At 36.8% G+C, this 20281-nt stretch overlaps 1 protein-coding gene across 1 annotated transcript in view; it reads right to left on the bottom strand.

Moving 5' to 3' along the window:
• Positions 1-20281, bottom strand: part of MEI4 (meiotic double-stranded break formation protein 4) — a 74288-nt gene that overhangs the window by 41892 nt on the left and 12115 nt on the right. The window contains exon 3 of the mRNA XM_042827213.1: positions 9676-10235. Coding sequence (XP_042683147.1) covers positions 9676-10235 — 560 coding nt within the window. The remainder of the gene's footprint in view (positions 1-9675; positions 10236-20281) is intronic.

Here is a 20281-nt window from a genome sequence, read left to right as displayed (position 1 = left end):
TAAAAAATACCTGCAGCTACCACTAGAAGAAAAAAAAGCAAAATGAGACCAAATAAAGGAATTAAAAGATAAAATGTGATCTGAAGACACCTTCACAAACTAATGAGCTTTCATTAGACATTATTCAGTACTCCATGCTCCTTAGACAGGCAAAACTCATTGATTCAACTATAATTCAGAGACAAAAATCAAATAGCACAGCCTGCCTTAGGTCTGATAAAGTACTTTTCAATGCTACTCTTCCCAAAGAACACTCTCGAAAGAGAATCTTTCAAAAAAGAGTCTATATTCTTTCTACTTTGGCAAGAGTTACCATTTTCTAGTAGGAATTATGCAGGAATAAGTGATAGGGAATCTTCAAATTTAAAGCCTAAGCCTCTACTAAATTAAGTACATAGGGATTTTATAATGATGGTACTTACGGAACTTGAGATATGAGTATTGATGTCTCTGAAAAATCCCACCTGCTAGTGATTTATTAAAGAGCACAGATTCACTGACGCGTTTTGGTGTATCTTAGTACATTAAAAAAAAGGAGAAAGCAAAGAATTAAAAAAAAAAAAAAAAACCCTCAGAGGCTGTATACATTAAAAACACACCAAATTTATATTAGATTAGAAAGCAATCCACAAATACAGAAGAAAAGCAAGAGTTCGTTCTTAAAAGTGATGTTCATATGTTGCTAATTAAACTCTAGAAACACTCAAACTGATAACAGTTCAAATAGTATGTAGTTTCATTAAAAATAAAGCACTTCCTCAGCTCTCAAATCTATCAACCAGACATTAAAAAAAACAACAGAAATCTTTTAATCCCTTGAGTTTGTATAGATGCAATAAAACCTGCGCTGTTCAGGATTTCTCAGAAGTAGTCAGAAAACCAGATCGCAAATAAATAAACAAACAAACTGACAAAAAACATATCAGAAACAAGAAAACAATGGAGTCTGGTAGACGCTTAGCCCATAACCCTCATTCCACACTCCAGCTTCTACTCTCTACCCATGTTTCTCATGATGCCCAGCAACCTTCCCCAGTGGTTGGGAAGGATGTGTGTTGCCAAAATGAATACACAGTATCAATGTTCTGCTTGCCTCAGGCCTATCGATTTGGTCTCTCCTGCAACGTGCCAATTTTAAAACCCACTGGAAGGTATTTTTGACTTTCCACTGCTCTTGCCATGCAATTTCAAACAGGCTATAATTTTCAAAAGTTATTAGTAAGTAAAAGAGTGATCAACAAGACAAACAGTGCTCAAACTTGTTTCTCCAGAAAACTGGGATAAAAACCTTTAAATATGAGCTATATGTTTAGAATATGTTAGACTTCAATTCTTTCAGTTTCAAAAAGTGAGTTTCAAAATTGTTAGTTCTTATGCAAGCAAAATAATTCCTTCCTGAATTACATGATTCAGTAAATCTTGTGACTATGAAAATTGAACCTTAGTTTCTTTTTCAGCTGCTTACAGCTGTCATGCCAATTAACAGCACTCTTCTTCCAAACAACTGGCATATGTGGCAACATAAGACAAAGGCAAATAATTAAACAGGTATCGTCAAATTATGGGGTACTAAAAGCAAAGCAATATTTTTGCCTTTGAATTTACATTATCTTTGCACTATGTTTAATCCATCCTAACTTTCACGCCTAAATCACCAAGGTCAATTGAAAGTAATCACTTATTTGCAGAGAGCATTAATATGCCTTATCTTACTGTTGTGTTGTTTCTTTCGTTAATTTGGTCGTTGTCATTCATCTACTCCCCTGCTTACTCTGTGCTATTTCTCCTGTCTTCCAAATCCAGGAATTTGTTACGTTATTGGCTCTGTAAGCTTTGCTGTGAACCCATCCTCTGCACTCATTCCTTTATAATCTTGTTCATGCTTCTAAAACTCTTTTAAAACTTATTTTCTCTGCTAGGACAACCAACTTCCTTGCTGCAAGTTTCTTTTTTTTATATTGCAGTACCTCAGTACTGTTTTGCTGAGCTTTGGCTGAAAACCTTTTTGATGGACAGTGTGACATACAGCTTTGTATGCTATGGAGAAAAACTGCTACCCAATAGCTTCCTCATAACTTTCTCTTAATTATAGAACGTGCTTTATTAGAAATTCTATAGTCACAATAACACCATCTTCAAGTCTTTTATTCTAAGCTTAGTTTTACTTTTTTCCATTCAGTTTAATGAGATAAATTTTTTTCTTTCCAATTTTGAATGTAACTCAAGAAAATATAAGACATAAAACAAAAACATCTTGTTGATCAGATAAAATAAATATAATAAACTCTGTTGTGGATTTGTGTGGTTTTTTTCTTGTTTGTAGTGTGGTAATCTCTTGAGTTGTTGTTTTAAAGAACAACAAAAAAAAATATCCCCAAAATCAAAGCATGAACTAGATAATCTTAAAAGAATTCAGGACTGTAAATCACAGTCAAATTTAACTCTTATTCTATCACAACATGGTAGTACTCATTTCCATCTTGCTTACAGCACCTCAGCCCCATTGCTTTTAGAGAAAAGACGTATTACTTTAGGGTGCACAAACACACAATTTATGAGTACCTCTGAAGACTACATACAAGAAATTGATCTACAAAGAAATCCAGCTAAATACTTAATACACTTGCAATCCTGCTTTTCATCACTACTTTAAGCAATGCTACATTGGCAGGGGTCAATATTTGAACCTTTTCTACGATTCATAAAGCAGGCATCTACACACCTAAATCATCCAAGAGTCTGGGACCAGTAAACACTGTCAACAAGAAAACAGTGTTTCTGTTTTCTTAACTTCAACAAACTACAATCTCAGAGCAACCGCTCATGTGAATGCGTGCTGCTGCTGCCCATTTTTTTAAATAACTAAAGTGAGTAAGCTATTGATTATTTATAAGCAGCTCTAAATGCAAAGTCTTCCTTGTCTGCAAGATGCAAATTAATATTCCTCTTGATCCTCTCTTCTTAGATAGCAATGGTCAGAAGCTTGTAAGTGTACAGAACTGCCACCTGTCTGCTGATGCTGGGTGCCTGCACTACCCTAAAAGATGCAGAAGACACTAAGCAACAAGAGTGAGCTAAGCCAGAAGAGAAGAGCTATAGATTCAATTTTTTAATCTGAAGACTGCTTAGAAATAGGTACTGGATAAAATCACATAAAATCAGTATTGTTTCATTTTTAACCTTTAAAAAATATAGTGTGAGCTGGTTACCATTAAGGAATTTTAAGAATGCAAATCAATGTCTCATTTAGTTGATTAAGATTCAGACAATCTCTGGAAATGAAAATGGATTTCTGATGTTTATCTCTCAATCTCTCATTCCCCTCTGTTCACAACGTGCCAGCAACTTTGAACACCACAAAATCCACTAGAAGTGCAAAGTACCTAGCATTCATTGATTGAAGAGAACAGGTACCTTGTTCAGGGTTGCAGATTTCACTGCAGAATTAAGCACTGAAAGTTATACAAGGAATACCTTTTGCGATTGGCTTTAGAGAACAGGGCTCTATAGAGGTTATTTCATTTCTAACCTATTTCTGCAAGAAAAACACACATCCTACTTGGGCACACAAGTATTTCCTAGAGAAGCATGACAAATTTAAGCTGCAAGAAAAGCAAATAGGCAAAAGAACAGAGAAATTCTATGGTTCTGGTTATTCAATACATACAAACATTTAAAAAAACTGATCAAAACTTCAATGCATATTTACAGCAATACAGGCATTTTTTATACCATTAAAAAAAAAAACAAAACAACACCTTTGTCCTAATGGTAGAAAAAAAAATATTCAGCTAACTTCATCCCATAACTCTTTAAAACTTGTAGCTTTAGTTCATGGCGTATATCATCTGAGGATTTTTGGTAAGGTGGACAAAAGTCTCAGAGGCAGACAAAATTTTATTTCATTCATTCCTGTTCAGCTACTCCTATGATCCACTTTGCTGAAGTAAATGAGTCAGTCAATCTGATGATTGCTTTAGACTGTAGCGATTTACAAGACAATGGACACTGATTACCATTTGACTTAAATAGCTCTCCACATAGGACAACAGATTGCTGAGAAAATTTAATTCAACAATCAAGTGATTCAAACATTGACTCCTACTAGACCATAAAATTCCAGCTACGCATTCTAATATTCATGTAAATGAACTGCTGTTCCACTATGTACGCAAAATTCTCTGGCCAACCAAAACGCACGGTTTCTCAAGAGCCACGATACTCCCCTTTGAACTCAATTAATTTCAGAAAACTGAAACCCACTAGTTTCATACTTGAGAACCACTGGTGATATGAGAAACTATTTTTAATTATTACTTGCCCCTAAGCAGGCAAGATTTTTGTAAACGGAGGAGTAAAGTCCTGTCCTGGCAGTTGCTGACAGAACTTCTGCAAACCATACTCATCTGGGGGAACTTACTGCCAGCTCCACACATTTAAACCATCAAAAATTATAAGATTGCTCTCTACCTGGCAATTTCAGTCATTAATGAATCATTCAAGTTGTATCTTAGATAAGAAAGGATTTGAAACTCTGGTTCTAGTTCATGGTACTTTTTCAAATGTATGAACAAACTTCCATATATTTCATAACACAATTGCTAATAAGATTCAATTACTTCCCTTTTTCTTCTTTTCGCTGTACTACATTTCCAACCTGGAATTTTCATCAATGTTTGTGACTCCTTTCTTATAAAAGCATGAAGCGACTACCAGGAATTCTTCCATTTGCTTTTCTACTACACATACTATTAGTAATATTTGAACTTTTGCAAAATTCTTCATGAAGACTTTTAGATGGAACATGAACAAGGAACATTAAAATGGGCAGCAAAGTTTCAAACAGGATACATTTTCTACAAACTGTTCATGTCTCAGCATCCTCTCAGATATTCTTTAACACACAAAAAAACTTCAAACAGCTTCCTAGAGATAGAGTAGCCAATTCTCAACGTACAAGGGCAAAAAAAAAAATAAATAAAAAAGAAAATGGAAGGAAACAGCAAATAACATTTTTCATTTTGTTAAATGGTGCAGGCAATTCGTGACTCTTGACAGCATCTTTTGTCAGTATTGATGCGTTAAATAGAGCAAAGAAGCAGGAAACAATCACGGTTCACTGAAACGGGGCTCTTTTCTTTCTGGGCCTTGTTTGAAAGAGATTAGAAGAGTGGGGGTGATGGATGGGTGACATATTTGTTGAACAAAACCAAGCACTACAAAATAGTATAGCCTGAGAATCCTACACAGCACAAATGCAGTCTGGAATCCTTCAAGCAACGCAGAATTTGCCTTCTATTTCAGTGATTTCACTCAGTGCTTAAAACAAGAGGTCCAACAAATGGGCACAGTTCTCCATAAGGAACCCATAGTGAAGGCTAGGATCTTTTGGCACATAATTGAACCATTAGCTACACTTCAAATTACACTATCAGCAACACCTAACGGAAGACAACTAGAGCAGAGAACATCAAGATGCTGATAAACTAGTGTGACATCACCAGGGATCACATCACATCGATCCTTTGTAATGCAGAACCCCATGGCAGTATATGGCCTCTACAGTGTTGAACACTGTTCAACTGAAGGAAGCAACACAAAAAAGTTCTCTCCAAAGTACTGAACTACACTCTAAATCACTTACCAATAATTGGTTTGATGATTTGCACAGCTGTATATACAAAGGATGTAAATAAGACATGTACAAAGTAACTCCATTTATGTTACATCGATTTGACTTTTAAAGCTAATTCCATATGCTATGAAATTATAGCCAGCTCAAATTCCCCACAGCAGATTTGCAGGCAGGCTCCAGGAAGCTTTCCATGTAAAAGGAATTCAGCGTCCTCTCAGAAATGCTCTGCTTCAAGGAGCTGTGCAAAACCTTCCCTAGAAACATGAAACAAACAGCATTCTGAACACAGCAGGAGTTTGGAATTCCCAGTGTCCCTGACTGTTGTACAACAGGAGACAGGAGTGTTAGTTCCGGCGCACCATGGAAAATAGAGTAAGTAATGCATCTTGGAGCTGGACAGATCAAAAAAAGGACAAAAAAGCAGGCACGGTGTACATTCATTTAGTATGATTCTGAGAAAGGGGAGTGAGATAGCTGTTGTCAATTCTCAAACAGACTGATTAAACAGAAGAAACATCCCTTTGCTTTCTATCTCATCAGAAGAAGCAAAGTTTCTACTCTGCTGGGGCTAAGATTATACAGCACAACTATCACGGAGCAAGGATGTCTGTTTTGTCAGGTACTGAGAACAGAACATTTGAAAAGTACAGCTGATGGCTCCCAGAACACAGCACAGTCTAACAAAGGTTTCTTTTAAGTGGACTGCACTACTCTCTTTGCAACAAAGCAGGACTTGCAAAGAATCTGTCTAAATAGGACAGTGGCTCCGCTGATAGAGGAGTGACTCTTAACTGAATGAACAATTCACACATTGAGAGGTAACAAACACACCAACAGCAACACATTCACGTGAAACTCCAAGAGTCTCAGTGATGAAGATTCACAAATGGGTGATAAGAGCTTGATCCAAAGATAGCAGTGACTGTCACAAATTTCACAGTGTGAGAGCTCATCTGTACAAGAATTAGATACAAGATGCTCACAAGCTTTTCTGTGTCAGCACAACGGGGTTGTGTGATCATGCTGGCAGAAGGAGCAAAGATAAGTGTTATCCTCAGCACATTCATTCTTCATCCTTAGCAGCAATGAATTAAGACCCCTTCTAGATACTTCCAGATGGCTCCTTGCAAAAAGACTGTTTGCCAGTTGTACATGGAGGGAGAAAAGAAAAATAAAAAAGGGAAATTCAAAAGGTTAATTGGAGTTCTTTGATTTTAAATGGTTTTACATTTTATGCAATATTTCCTTTTACTCTACCTCTTTATCTTAAATGAAAGATGTTTTTTCTTTGCTTTGTGTCTATCTGTAGTTTCAGGTCAAAAATTCCATCCAAAGTGCACATCTTTACGCAACTGAATCCAGGCAGAGAAGCTCTAGGTAAATGTCTTTCTGGCTCCTGAAGCACTTCCAGTGCTTTATAATTAGAAACCTCCCAAACAATGGGACTCGGTAGTTAAAGCAAGTAATCTTACTGCTGTTTTTCTTTCTTTACGTCTAATGCAGAAATAATTATCTTTCCTACGATTCTCAAAGGTTTTTTTTAACGTTATTTAATTCACTCTGCAAAACGCCAAGATTACTTCTGAAGATGAGGCATTCAGCATAATCCACAGCCATTTGGGTCTTTGTTCACTTTTTGAAGGTGTTTCGTTCAGCTCTTTGTCCTCCTTGACAGATCCTGACAGTTTTATAGGTGAGGACAGCAAAGGGAAAGTTGCGTCAGATCCTACAGCTGCACCGATGGTTGGCTGTACAAACGCTTTTTGACAGCTAGTAGGGTTAGATTCAACACAGTTCGTAATGGTTTTATACTGCAGGCATTTAAGCATCCTCCTGGGACCAAAATTCATAGTTTGCCACTCTTTTCAGATGACAGCCTCGTAATTAATGGCGATTTTATTTTAAACCTATAATCTTGATATTTCAATCACCATTTGAGTAAACAGTGATGATTAACAGTGAAGCATGAAGTGTCTCTGGGAGGTATCTGCTACACAGCACGTGAAGAATTATTTGTACAACTTCCACTACTAATTTGGAATGTATATGTTTATCTCCATTTTTAGCTCATTTTAAACAAATCAAAATTGTGGAAATATACTTCTTTTTTTTTCTTTTTTTCCAGAAAAATCTTTATAAACATTGCAGTTACCACACACATCTTCCCCTCTTCCTGGATATCTGGAAATTATCAGGATTATCCCTTAATTGTTGTCCTAGACACTTTTCAAGACTTTGAAAGCTGTTTGATTGAAGTATTGACTGCTGACATGAATGACTGTTCAGTCAATACTGCAGTAGAAGCAAGATATAAAACATCTCATAAAAAGCCATCTGTTTAGTGAAGTTATTCAGAGGAAAGATGCCACTTGCAAATTATGTGGGTATATTCCAGTCTTCCTGAATGATATCTAAAAGCATGTTGCAGACTTGAAACATTCCATAACAATCAGGATATTTTCTCTCATTTAATCTGTAACATTTCTCCCTTACCTTCTCTTTGTGCTCTGTTCTTCCCCTGGATTCCTCCAATCAACAAATAATCCCCTTTTGGAGAGCCTCTCAGTTGTGCATCTAAAATTAACTTTATTTTCTATTATTTATAAAATTCCAGTTTGAGTGGAGGAAAGGAACAAGTGGAAAGAACAGACATCAACTATGAAGCAGGCCTCACTGAACTCATGTCTTCTCTTTGTATCCTGTGATCGCTCAAACAGGTAAGAAGAGACACACCTGCATTGGCTATTTTTGATATCACACAAACATTAAGCACGCTGACATCATTTCAAGATACAGAGTAGGGACACATCTACAGAAAAAATAAGTATCACGCTACAGTGACACTGAAACATAAAGCATCCTTGTGTTAGCGACATAACACTCTAGCCCTGGAAAACTTCCGTATGACACATTTATTTCGGAAAGCTTTACTTTTTCTACCTCTAAACAAAATCCAGGCACATCCATGTCCCCTCCCCTCTTTTAATTTGGTAATGCTGTTCTTTTTTCGGTTCTGGTTGTTTGGGTATTATTTTTTTATGTTTACATTCTGAGTTACACACACACAGTGACCCAGGGATTCATTCTAAATTAGGACAAACGCACATTTGTATCTACAGGCACAGAAGATGTCCAACCTCTCATTTTGCTCAAGGCAACTTGAGAGCTCATCCTACAACAGACACCTGAGATCCAGGCAGCATTCTTCAGGTTCCATGAATACAAACTACATTTATTATCATGGGTGTAGATATGTTTATGTAGACACTACAGTGAGATGTTTAACACTCAAACAATTCCACCACCACATCTGTTTAAAGTTATCCTAAAAGTGAAAGTAAAAAAAAAAAAATCTTAAGACAGACAATGAAACTCATACAGTAGAATTACTGTGAAGAAAAACTAGGGATTTTTTTTTTTTTAAACCAGAAGATGAAACTTAAAGGGGATGCATAGAACAATAAAAAGTGATGAATATAGACAAAATGCTGCTTAGTCCTACTTGCTTTATGTGCCATGGATGTGCCACTCCTGTATTCTTTACTCATTTGCGGATTTACTTGTAAAACCCAACTCTGCAAATGTCTAGAGAGTTACAGATGTGATCTGAAGCAAAATAACATTTTATTTAGGTGCATTAAAAAGAATAATAATAAAAATTATATGGTCATTATTTTCTGAGTATTTTCTGAGCAGATACTCAGCAAGACAAACAACCTGCTTTGTCTCTTTTCTTCTACCAATTTCTTTTAGTGCCTTTTTAACAGTTTAAAAGTCCTATACTTGGGAATAGATCAGAAGAACCTGCATGCATAAGCAGAAATTTTCCAACTGCTTTGCAGCATTTACCATCCATACCACACAAAAAACAACAATAACAACCACAAAAACCACCCATAAGAAGTACTCTTCAAAATGTAGCAAGACAGTATTTTAAAAAGCATAAAACCAGAAGAGTATTAATAATTAATAATATTAATAATAATAATATTAATAACACTTAAGTGGTATAGAAAAGATGGAAGATGTTTAAAACTTACCCTATTGACATTGCTGTTTCTTAAAATAATCTGAATTAAATTTTTCATAAATTCTTCAAGCTTCCTGAAACACTTCTTCAGAACATGATTAGATAATTTAGTGTCAGCTATTAATCTGATCAAAACACAAACTGCCTCAGTAAGAAAACTTGAAACTGGAAATTTAGGACTGTTGTAAAAAACAGTTAGCCCATCAAGCAGCTGAGACAATGAATTGCATATAGTGAAAGAATCGTTCTCAAGCTCTGTGAAGTCTGCTTGCAGCATTCCTCCTTCTGACAGTTTTCTTATTTCAAGCAGATGTTGAAAAAACTGCACTGGGACAGTCAAAGGTTCCTCCTTGCTAGAACAGCAAAAATTCAGTGAGGGAACTATTTCCAACCAGTGTTTAGATGTGTCGGCAGTATGCTCAAGGTCTTGGAAATCAGAAGCTGTCCCTAAAGACTCGAATGCATAGTCATTAGACACATCACATCCAGAGTCCTGTAACTGGCTTGAGTAATTCACTGGATTTATACGTTCCTCATCCAGAAGAGTTTCAGCAGAGGCACCTGGCTTTCCTGAAATACAAATGTGAAAGTTACGTTTATGTGTAGTTGAAACATTTATATACATCAAAAAAGTATGCCCCATTTCTGCCTTCCTTCTGCTTCCATGCAAAAATCACATGATATGTGCTTACTGCCCAAGAACTACTCATGACTGACATTTAGCTGCTGTGGAAGGTGATGTTTTTCAAGTCAAAACTATTAGGAAGTAACACATTTGTGAACCAGAGGTTTCATGCAGACATTAGTATAACAATTCTGAGTTTGAGATTTCTGATGGTTCAAAGTATTCACAGGGATAACTGAAGTGGACATCAAATAGAAAATTTAAGTGGACGTATATCTGTACCACCACTGATTCCCAGGAAAGGAAATGCATGTAGATTTCTGCCTTCCAAAACATTTTTCACTACATTTATTCTCATTAATTCAGGGTGTTAAAAAAAAAAAAAATAGAAAGGACTTATTACTGTAACTGCATTAAATAATATTTCCTCCTTTACCCACACTCTTTTGCACTAGGCCAGGTAAGAAATTCTAACAGAGTCAGAGTTGAACAGAACATTACACTTGAACTTATTATTATTTAACAAAGAAAATTACTCAAAAATCTCAATTCTATTTTACACTTTCTTCAAAAACATACAAACTGTATTTCAGATGGCATTTATTACATTTGCACTGCTAAGAAATTATTTTACTTAGAGCAGTGTAACAATCTTTATCATTTTATTTCATCTTAGACGAAATTGATGCCTCGGTGCATAGAGACAGATGACAAGAGGCTCTGACTGTGCTACATCCAGCCTATGGCAAAAGATTACTTTTAAAACGTGCAAGAGATATTAGAGCAGTGAAGTGGAAAAACAACACACGTGATCATCTCAGTGCTACAAGACAAAACTAGAGCCCTGTCTGCTCAACCTCTTGCTGTGCCCCATTTACCGGAGCAGTCACACACGGTCCACTCAATTTTAAACTGCTTACATTTTCCACAAGCGATAATGTACCCTTCTGAGTCTGCATTCCCAAATGAATTAAAAATATATAAATGGTTTGGCAAATAATAACAGCATATCACAATGCATTTCAAAGCATACGTGACAAATTAATGAGCATTTTTAATATTGAAAGCATCACATGACAGCAATCTGCTATATTCCATATACTACTGAAAAAAAAACTATTGCTTAAAGTTTATAAAGATTTAATTAAGTGCACAGTTTCAAATTGAATCCTGACCATGACTTCAGTCACTAAAAACATACTCTGGTACTGAGTTTCAATCCTAACAGCACTGCTTCTGATTGGTAGAAAACCTGTGGGTTTGTTTCAGGGAACGAAGACCATTGTGTCCAACCACCTGACCACGTCTAACAGGGCTGATCAAAGAAGTTACAGCACGTTATCGAGGGCATTGTCCAGATGTCTCCTGAACACTGACAGGTATGGGACAACCACCACCTCACTAGGAAGCCATTTCCACGTCCAACCACCTTCAGAGTACTGAAATTCTTCCCTATACCGAACACTAACTTTTTTTTTTTATATATATAAATTTATTTTAGTTTCATGCCCCTTTAACATTCAGACAAAGGCAAAACTGAACAGTATCAACTGACTCACAACGAAAGGCCTAACTGCGGGGAAATCAACTGACATTTTCACAAGACAGAAGAAGCAGAGCCTGGGATTTTAGATATTACCAAAGAGTTTCCAGATGCCCTGCAAACCAAACTCAGTAAGCAAGCAAACAAGAAAAGCACTCTTGGCACAGTCTGAGTAACAAAAACAGGTATCAGTCTTTCATGTCCTCTCTCCCTATTGCTTTGAGCAAAAGATACTCCAGAAAAAAAAAACAACTTGAAAATTCTTTTTCCTGGTGCTGAAAAGCTCTTCTACGGAACCCATCTAGTCATAGGTCCTCCAGTCTCGGTCCTAGAGGATCACTAATGAATATTTTGTTCAGTTCTTAGTCCCGTGGGATAACATGGAAACTACTTATGGGGACATAACTCCAGGAGTTCAAAAAAGCAAAGCACAGAAGTATACGAAAAAAGTGTTTAAGGTTTTTTTAATTATCTGAAGGAAAAAAAAATAACGTGAAAGAAAAGAGGAAGAAAAAGTACGATGAGAAGAAATTAACAGTGCATAAATATATGTAAGAACCAAACACAAAATCATCTCAAAACCAAAGATGCAGCATATACAACAAAATACTCCTACCAGCAGGAGACAAATATTGCATTTGTGCCTCAGCTTCTATTCACTGAAATAGAAAACTTCTCTGTCACGATCAGCTTTCAGAAAAGTGTTACAGTAAGGCCCCAGTAGCAACACATTTCCAGTTCCATTAATACAGAAAACACTTTAAAAAATGTTCGGTGATTTATTTTTTCCAGTTACACGGAGAGCAATGAGAAGCTATATTTAAAATAAATAAATAAATCACCAAATAGGAAATGAGATTCATGATTTCCCTCAGAATGTCTAAACAGCATTTATTTCTTGAAAGGATTCCTCCTTTCTGATCACTTCATACTTACCTATCATTTAAATGTGAAAATAGTCTTGATGTTCACACCATGTAGTTATCAAGTATAAAAAAAAAAAGAACAGTATTAAGCCTGTCTCACAGTAACAACAATCTTTCAGTGGCAATTTCAAGAAAATGTGACTATAAAAACACTGAAGAAACAAAAAATACTGAGCATTATACACTAATCACAAAATTATACATTGCTTTTATATAGGTAATGAAATATTTTTTCATGAATAATTTATAGTCTCCTTAAAAATGTCACATCATATCAATGAAATATTTAGACTCTCAATTCCCTTTTAGGACTTCAGCTTTTCCACATATGAAGATCCTGAGCTGAATACCACAATTATGTGCTCACCAGATAAAGCAAGGTGCTGATACAAGAAAAGCCTTGGGGTGCAAAGGCTGAAGAACTGGCACCCTTCTACACATATCCACCACTGTGGAAACCATCCAGCCTGAAAATCAGCAGCTGTTCAAGGAACAAGAATGTGACTTCTATATTGCGAGCAGTATGTAAGTAAGGTTGAAGAAACCCTGTGAAACATGCAACATGAAAATGCAACATATAGCTGCTGGACCACAGGGCACAGTGGCTTTTACCACAGAAGTGTGATGCCAACCTGTCTTACGGTCAGAGAAAGTGGAGTTTCCAGCTACTCTTGAGAAAGAAGAGTTCTCTTAACACCAAATCCACCCTAGCCCTGGAACAAATTCTGTCACTTCTGAATAGTTACCTTACCAGAGACACCACAGACAAAAAAGAGAGGAGTAATCAGTTGCTTAATCTGTACAGGAAAACCATTTGTTGCCAGAGTGCTTGCAGCCAGAAATGCAGTCATAAGGATTCTCAGAGATCAGAAGAGACAAAGGAACGCTCATAGTTCTTCCTACCCAATAAGAAAGGCAGCATTTGTAACAGAAGGATGGTGGTGGAAGACACTCTCTCAAAGGATAGGTGAAGGTGGCAGATGTAAGAAAAACAAAGAGAAAAGACCACTGGAAATATGCAAAGTAAAAAAAAAATAGTGCAGTTTCAAGCATTTGGCATTGTCTTTATTCTCTTTCTTGTGAGTGCACATAGATTAACACAAAGCTTGCTTGAAATGTGCGCAGTTCACTTACAAAAACACATTAAAATGAGACTAACAGTAATGTTCAGAACCTTAGAAACCCCTTTGTTGACACTGCATTCTGCTTCCAAGTGTTCTGTCAGTAGCTTCTAAATGGAGATGAAATATATGAAGCAATTTGTATTTCTTTCAACTTTCCACTTTTGGATTTTTCAGCACTCTTATTTTGCATGTAACTTTCACTGATGGATCTGCTGCAGGTGCACTTTCCATGAGCGGTGAATCAAGTTTGTTCTCCTGGCATACATGAACAGTTTTAATTTTCTTCATAGGCTTGTTGTTAAAGCCTGTTTCTGTTTTGCTGTTTTTATTATTAATAAAGCTATTTGAGGGGGAAAAAAAAATCTGTCAAACTTCTATGTGGTTAGCACACCATGTCCTGATCTGGAACCAAGGTATAATTCTGTATGCATCAAATTTTCTTCAGATCTCTCACATATTCAAGCTATTATTATTTGAATAGTTCGAAGTAATAGTAATAATAAGCTTCCAGGATTCTTCTAAAGAAAAATTTTTAGAAGACCTGCATTCAAAACTTAAGCATTTCTGTGGATTTTATACCAGCTTGGAAAATTCTTCTGTTAAAAGCTAAGGTATTTTAGGTTGACATGCTTCACGTTACCCATGAAGACTACCTATCTGAACTGCAAGTACAGTATAAGGTCTTATTAAAAATAGCTTACATCTTCAAACAAACTTAGCTGCTCTAAGTGACAAATATCAGCCAGTACACACAGCAATCCTCTGGCTGTGACTTTATTAACTGGAATACAGCTCCAGTTATTCTTTATGACCTTACAAGGTTGAAATACTCTCCTTAAGAAATCACTTGGGTTATACATTTCTAAAAATATATATATTTTTAAAACAATGCCAATGTTTGGCATTTATGTTTACATATTCACCCACTCCTTCCCAAAATAAAAAATAAAAAAAGAAGAGCTAATTGAGGAATTTAAACTTAAGTTTCAGTTAAGCTAATTCTGTCCAGGGAGGCTGTACTTTCTTTGGGGATATTCAGAAGCTGCCTGGACATAGTCCTGAGAAAGTGGTTCATGATGGCCCTGCTTGTGCAGGTCAGGCTAGGTGATCTCCAGAGGTCCCTTCCAACATCAGCCATTCCAAGACTTTGCCTTTGATGAGAACAATCTGACTTATTCTTAGCTCTTCATAGTAGACTTACAAGCAAGAGAATTCCAGTTGCCATGGCAACACTTTTAAACTAGTTTTTACATATGCATTTTTTCCCAGTATTATTTTTCTGTTTACCAAAAGAAAGGAATTATTAATCCCACTTGCTTGCATGAGCTTCAGTCCTAAAAATTACTGTGCACCTTATCAGGAACTTGACAAATACAAGAAATGCACGTGATAACTACAAACTTTGTCTTGCTGGGATAATTGGCTTGTTTTCACTTCTAAGGGAGTTTGTCAAACAGAAACTTGGAAGGAAAAAGATGCTTCTTGAATCCCATCGTTCCAAGTATGTGTTTAGGACAACTGTAGCAATTCTACCTGACTAAACAGACAGCTTTCAAAGAGAAAATTCTACAACCCAAATAGACCTGCAATACACGGAAGGAGCAGTACTCTGAAATTTCAGTGAATGATTATGCCCCAGCTGGTGCTTTTTCCAGATTGCAAATTCACTTATCTTGAAAAGGCCTCAGCTCTCCTTAAGTTCCTCACTGTGTCACTACTATTACAGGGAACAGATTTATCTCATCATCTTATTCCAAAAGCCGTGTTCTACACCAAGCACATTTTAACCTCAATGTTGTCACCTCATATCTGTTTTTATTGTCCTACTCTCCTCCTTAAAATACTTTTATGGTTCTAAGGCAATTTGCAATGCTGCCCACTTGCATTAGTACTGCTGGTAGAAGCACAAGAGTACACTGATGTCAACTGATTGTTCATTACTGCAGTACTGTCTGCATTAGAGAAAGTAACTGCTGACATGGTGCTTAGGTAGACTGGGCTCCCCTTATGGATCTGTATGGACAGAAGGCAACCTTTGTCACTGAGGAGGGTGGAAAAAAAATCTCTTCATACCACATCCCTAAACATGAAACAAAAGTAAACATATCTTTTTTCCATAGCAACAAACTAAACATTGACTTCCGCCCAACAGGAAATCTTCTCACATTAGAAGTAGTAACTTAGGGAAAGAAAGAAGCCAAAGATGCTCCACTAAAGAGGAACATTTCTTTCTAAGATTCCAGATATATTCACTGAGAAATATGCAAATGTTTTGGTCTGACCTGAATTCACCTAATTGTCTTCTCTCTAGAAAGAGATGGGGAGGGGAAGCAAAAAATAAATAAATTATAAATATATATATATATATATATATATACACACACACACACACACACCAATTATGTTCTCCCACTACTCTTGTTAATGTAAGCAGGAAGGGAAACACCACAAGGTGCTATTTAAGTCACAGTGAAGTTTCTCCTTTTCAGAAGTTTGTATCAAATTATTCAGAAAATATTTTCACTGGCTAACACTCTCCCTACTCGAAACAGAGCAGGACTTGACTCCCTCTTCTACTTCCAGAGGAAAAGTTGGGGCTTTAAGCTGAGCACCCAGAAGTTCTGTCACTATCTGCTGGGCAAGAAATACTCAACCCATGGGAAGCGGAAAGGGAAGATACAGCTGAACTCTGTCTCAAAACAAGCATACTTACATGGAGTTCTGTAAAGTTTATCAGTTTCTACTTCAGATCTGGCTTATTCTAGTACTGTATGCTTCTGCTTTTGCAGAAAGAGTAACTCACAACAAGAAGAAAATAGACTGAAGCATCTCCATTCATACTAATCTAGGAAGAAAACTGCTTCCTTTTTCCACAGGTACAGCTAAATATCTTGAGAAACACACTAAGTAAACAAGCTAAAACAAGGGATACAAAATGTTTTTTTTGTCCCTATTTCTTATTCCTTAAAGAGGTAAAAACTGCCACAAAAGTCTTGGCGCAGTAAGCAGAAATCAGGGGACAAAATCCTGAAAAGTCAAATGCAACCGCAAGAAACAGCTGAAAAAAAAAAACCAAACCAAAAAACAGTCATGTTGCTCACATACAGTGAATGAGAATTCGGCTTCTACCTTCACACACAGGCACACCACAGAAGGATGTGCTGGCAACTACATGCTACTGTTGAAGCTAAAAACACAGGAGGGAAGATGAAGACCTTCTGTAAATGATACAAGAAAGGATGAGTAAAATAATATTTAAAAAAAAAAAAGAGGAAAAATCCTTATTATTAATTTTTATTAAAGAAGCAACCAGTTCAGTATATTTCTGTCCCCTGCACAAAAAGGGAATAATATAAACCAAGATTGATGGTGAAGATAAGCAAAACAAAAGACATGGGCGGTACAAGTTTTGCTAATATGTCCCAGATAACTAACTTGGAATCTGTCAAGCCTATCAGCCTAAAACAGTCAAAGCAACGTATCTATCTCCTCTAAATTGTCATTCCCCAGATATTTGCCAGGCAAAAAAGGGCTGAGTATTCCATTATGCCTTCTTGAGTTGCAGTAACAGCTGCAAGCTTTTCCAGATCTCTTCAGCAGAGGCTGCCAAGAAACAGTACGATCGTTGATTTGATGAATTGATCATGGTTAAGAATTTTGCTTTAGATGACAGGTGCTTCCACCTGTGAATAAATCAATCAATACTTTATAAGACCTTTTGTCTTTTCATGCAGCTCCCAAAGCAAAGAGGCAACAGTGTTCAAATGTTTTGTTCTCATTCTTCAGTAGTGCCTCCTTCTCTACATCAATTCTAATCTGAATCAAATGAAAGTCAAACTTTTTTTTTTTTTTTTTTCTTTTAAACCAATAGGCATAGCTGTAAGGACAATATTGGCAAGGTGAAAAATAAACAACTACAAAGAATTACAAGGTTGGAAGAAAATTCAGGAGGTCAACTGATCCAACACTCTTTGCTTCTTGCCCCATGTAACTTTTGGGCATCTCCAACCAGGAGACCCCACAAACATTCTGGGCAACCTGTGCCAGCGCTCCATCACCAGCACAGCACAGAAGTGCTTCCTTGTATTGTTGTGGTTTCACTCAGCAGGAAGCTAAGCACCACACAGTTGTTCACTCACTTCCCCCAGCTTCCCTGTGGGAGATAATTGAGGGAAAAGAAAAAGCAAAGTACAGCTTATGAGTTGAGATCAAACTATTTATTTACTAACCTAGAGAAAAGGAAAAGGATCATCGTTATAACTATATTTACACGTGTGCATGTGTATCATCAACACTGTTTTTCTTCTGGAACTAAAACATAGCATCATACCAGACATTCTGACAAAAAAAAAAAAAAAATAAAAAAAAAAAAAATTAAAAAAAAAAAAAAAAAAATAAAATAAAAATAAAATAAAAAAAAAAAAAAATCCCCCAAATTCCATCCCAGTTGAAATTAAGACACATTCAGAAGGAATCTCCTTTATTCCAGTTTATATCTATTATCTTTTGACCTGGCACTGAGCACCACTGAAAACAGCCTGGCTTTGTTCTTTTTACACCCTCCTTTCAGATGTTTCTATACACTGATGACATCCCCAACTCTCTCAGCCTCTTTATGGGTGAAATTCTCTGGTTCCTTCATCATCCTGGTGGCCTTCTGCTGGACTTACTCCTGTCTATGTCCCTCTGGTACTGCAGAGCCCAGAGCTGGACTCAGCACTCGAGGTACGGCATCAGCACTACTGATGCTGTACTGTACTGATGAATACAGAGGAAGGATCACTTCCCTGTCAACACTTTGCCTAATGTAGCCCAGGATACTACTAACTTTCTTCGCAGGAAGGGCTAGTTGCTGGCTCATGTTCAATTTGGAGTTCACCAGGAAACCCAGGCCCTTTTCTGCCAGGCTGCTTTCCAGCTGGGTGGCTCCCAGCATGCCCAGGTGCCTGGAGGTGTTTCTCCCAAAATGCAGGACTTCTTCTTGTTGGACTGCATGATGTTACATTAGCACAGTCTGTCACAGTCTCTCTACAGAAAGATTTGCTTTGCTTCTTGGATGGCTGACATACAAAGTACCACCATATGAAAGGGATACCAAAGTCCTTGCATTCAGAAAGAAACTTCACATGAAGTCAAATAAGTGTTTCCACACAGTCAGTGAATGCATACCACAGCAATGTCATAAAAAGCACATTAAAATGTAGCAACTCATACTGAAAAACAAATTAGTTAAGTAAACCATGTTTCTCCCCTTCATCAAGGATACATACACTTCTTAGGGTCTTTAGTAAGGTTGGATAAAAATAATTCAGATAAAATGGCTTTAAAAACAGGTATTTTTTGTTTTCTTCTTCAAGTGCTTGTACATCCATTCTGTGTTTATCCTTAGATGAAGAAAACAACCATCACAGTTTCAAAGAGCTCACAAGTTTCCCACATGAAGGAAATAAAATTCCATAGGCCATCTCTAATAATCCCCAAAGCCTCAGAAAAAAACTATTATTATTATTATTATTATTCAGAACATAGTGCAAGGAAGATTCAGCTGTAAGGTGAACCTTGGCTGAAAGACAAACTCTTTAGCTCTCAATTGGCAGCAGGAGACTAACAGTATCTGACTCTTACTGTGACAGTATTTTTGGTGACAGATTGCGAAACCCTGCTATTTTTGCATTAATAGAATTGTTAAACAGAATACAAGAGAGCCAGAGAAAAGCTGAGGATCTGAATTCTTCTAAAAGGTTGCACTGTTTTAGGCAGAAAGCCAAGTCCAAATACATGGCTGTAGAAACAAACGGAGGCAGAAGAAAATCCATGGTGTCTCTAGACACCTGGCACTAGGAACAACCCCATCTACTCTCAGCCCAAAGGGGAACTTCTCTGGTACAACATTAGGTAGAAAACTTGGTGTCTAGACAGCAACCTTCAGGCAAACAGGATGGAACCCCATTTACACTACTTTCTTTCCAAAAGGGAGTCATGCTCCTTGTGCCTTCCTATCTCAGCAGCAGACTCCTATCCAAAAACCTGAAAATCTCAAGACAGGCACAACACAGAAGAATTTTATTTTCCAGAGCAGAAAATTTCAGTAGTAGAATGTCCCTTATTTCAGGTAGGTTTTGCCCCTACAAATCATCTTCCTTTACAATCATCTTCCTTTAATTTTAGCTCTTGTTCTGCTCTTGATACAAATTATCAACTAGACCAACAGAAGAGTGAACAGAACTCACCAACTGATATCCTATCAGTTTCTTTACTCAAATATAAGAGACTGAGCATGTCTCCAGTTTAACCTTAACTATGAATGCTCACTCAGCAGTCACATGTCTGATTAAGAGTATCTTCCTTCCAAGAGAACAGATGGCTCAATTTCATTATCAGAAAACTTTATACACCAT

The sequence above is a fragment of the Centrocercus urophasianus genome, unplaced genomic scaffold, assembly GCF_019232065.1.
Source record: "Centrocercus urophasianus isolate 14NV4802_14NV808 unplaced genomic scaffold, USGS_Curo_1.0 seq_10, whole genome shotgun sequence".
NCBI lineage: Eukaryota > Metazoa > Chordata > Aves > Galliformes > Phasianidae > Centrocercus > Centrocercus urophasianus.
Note: the sequence above shows the minus strand (reverse complement) of the source record. Positions and strands in the feature narration are given on the sequence as shown.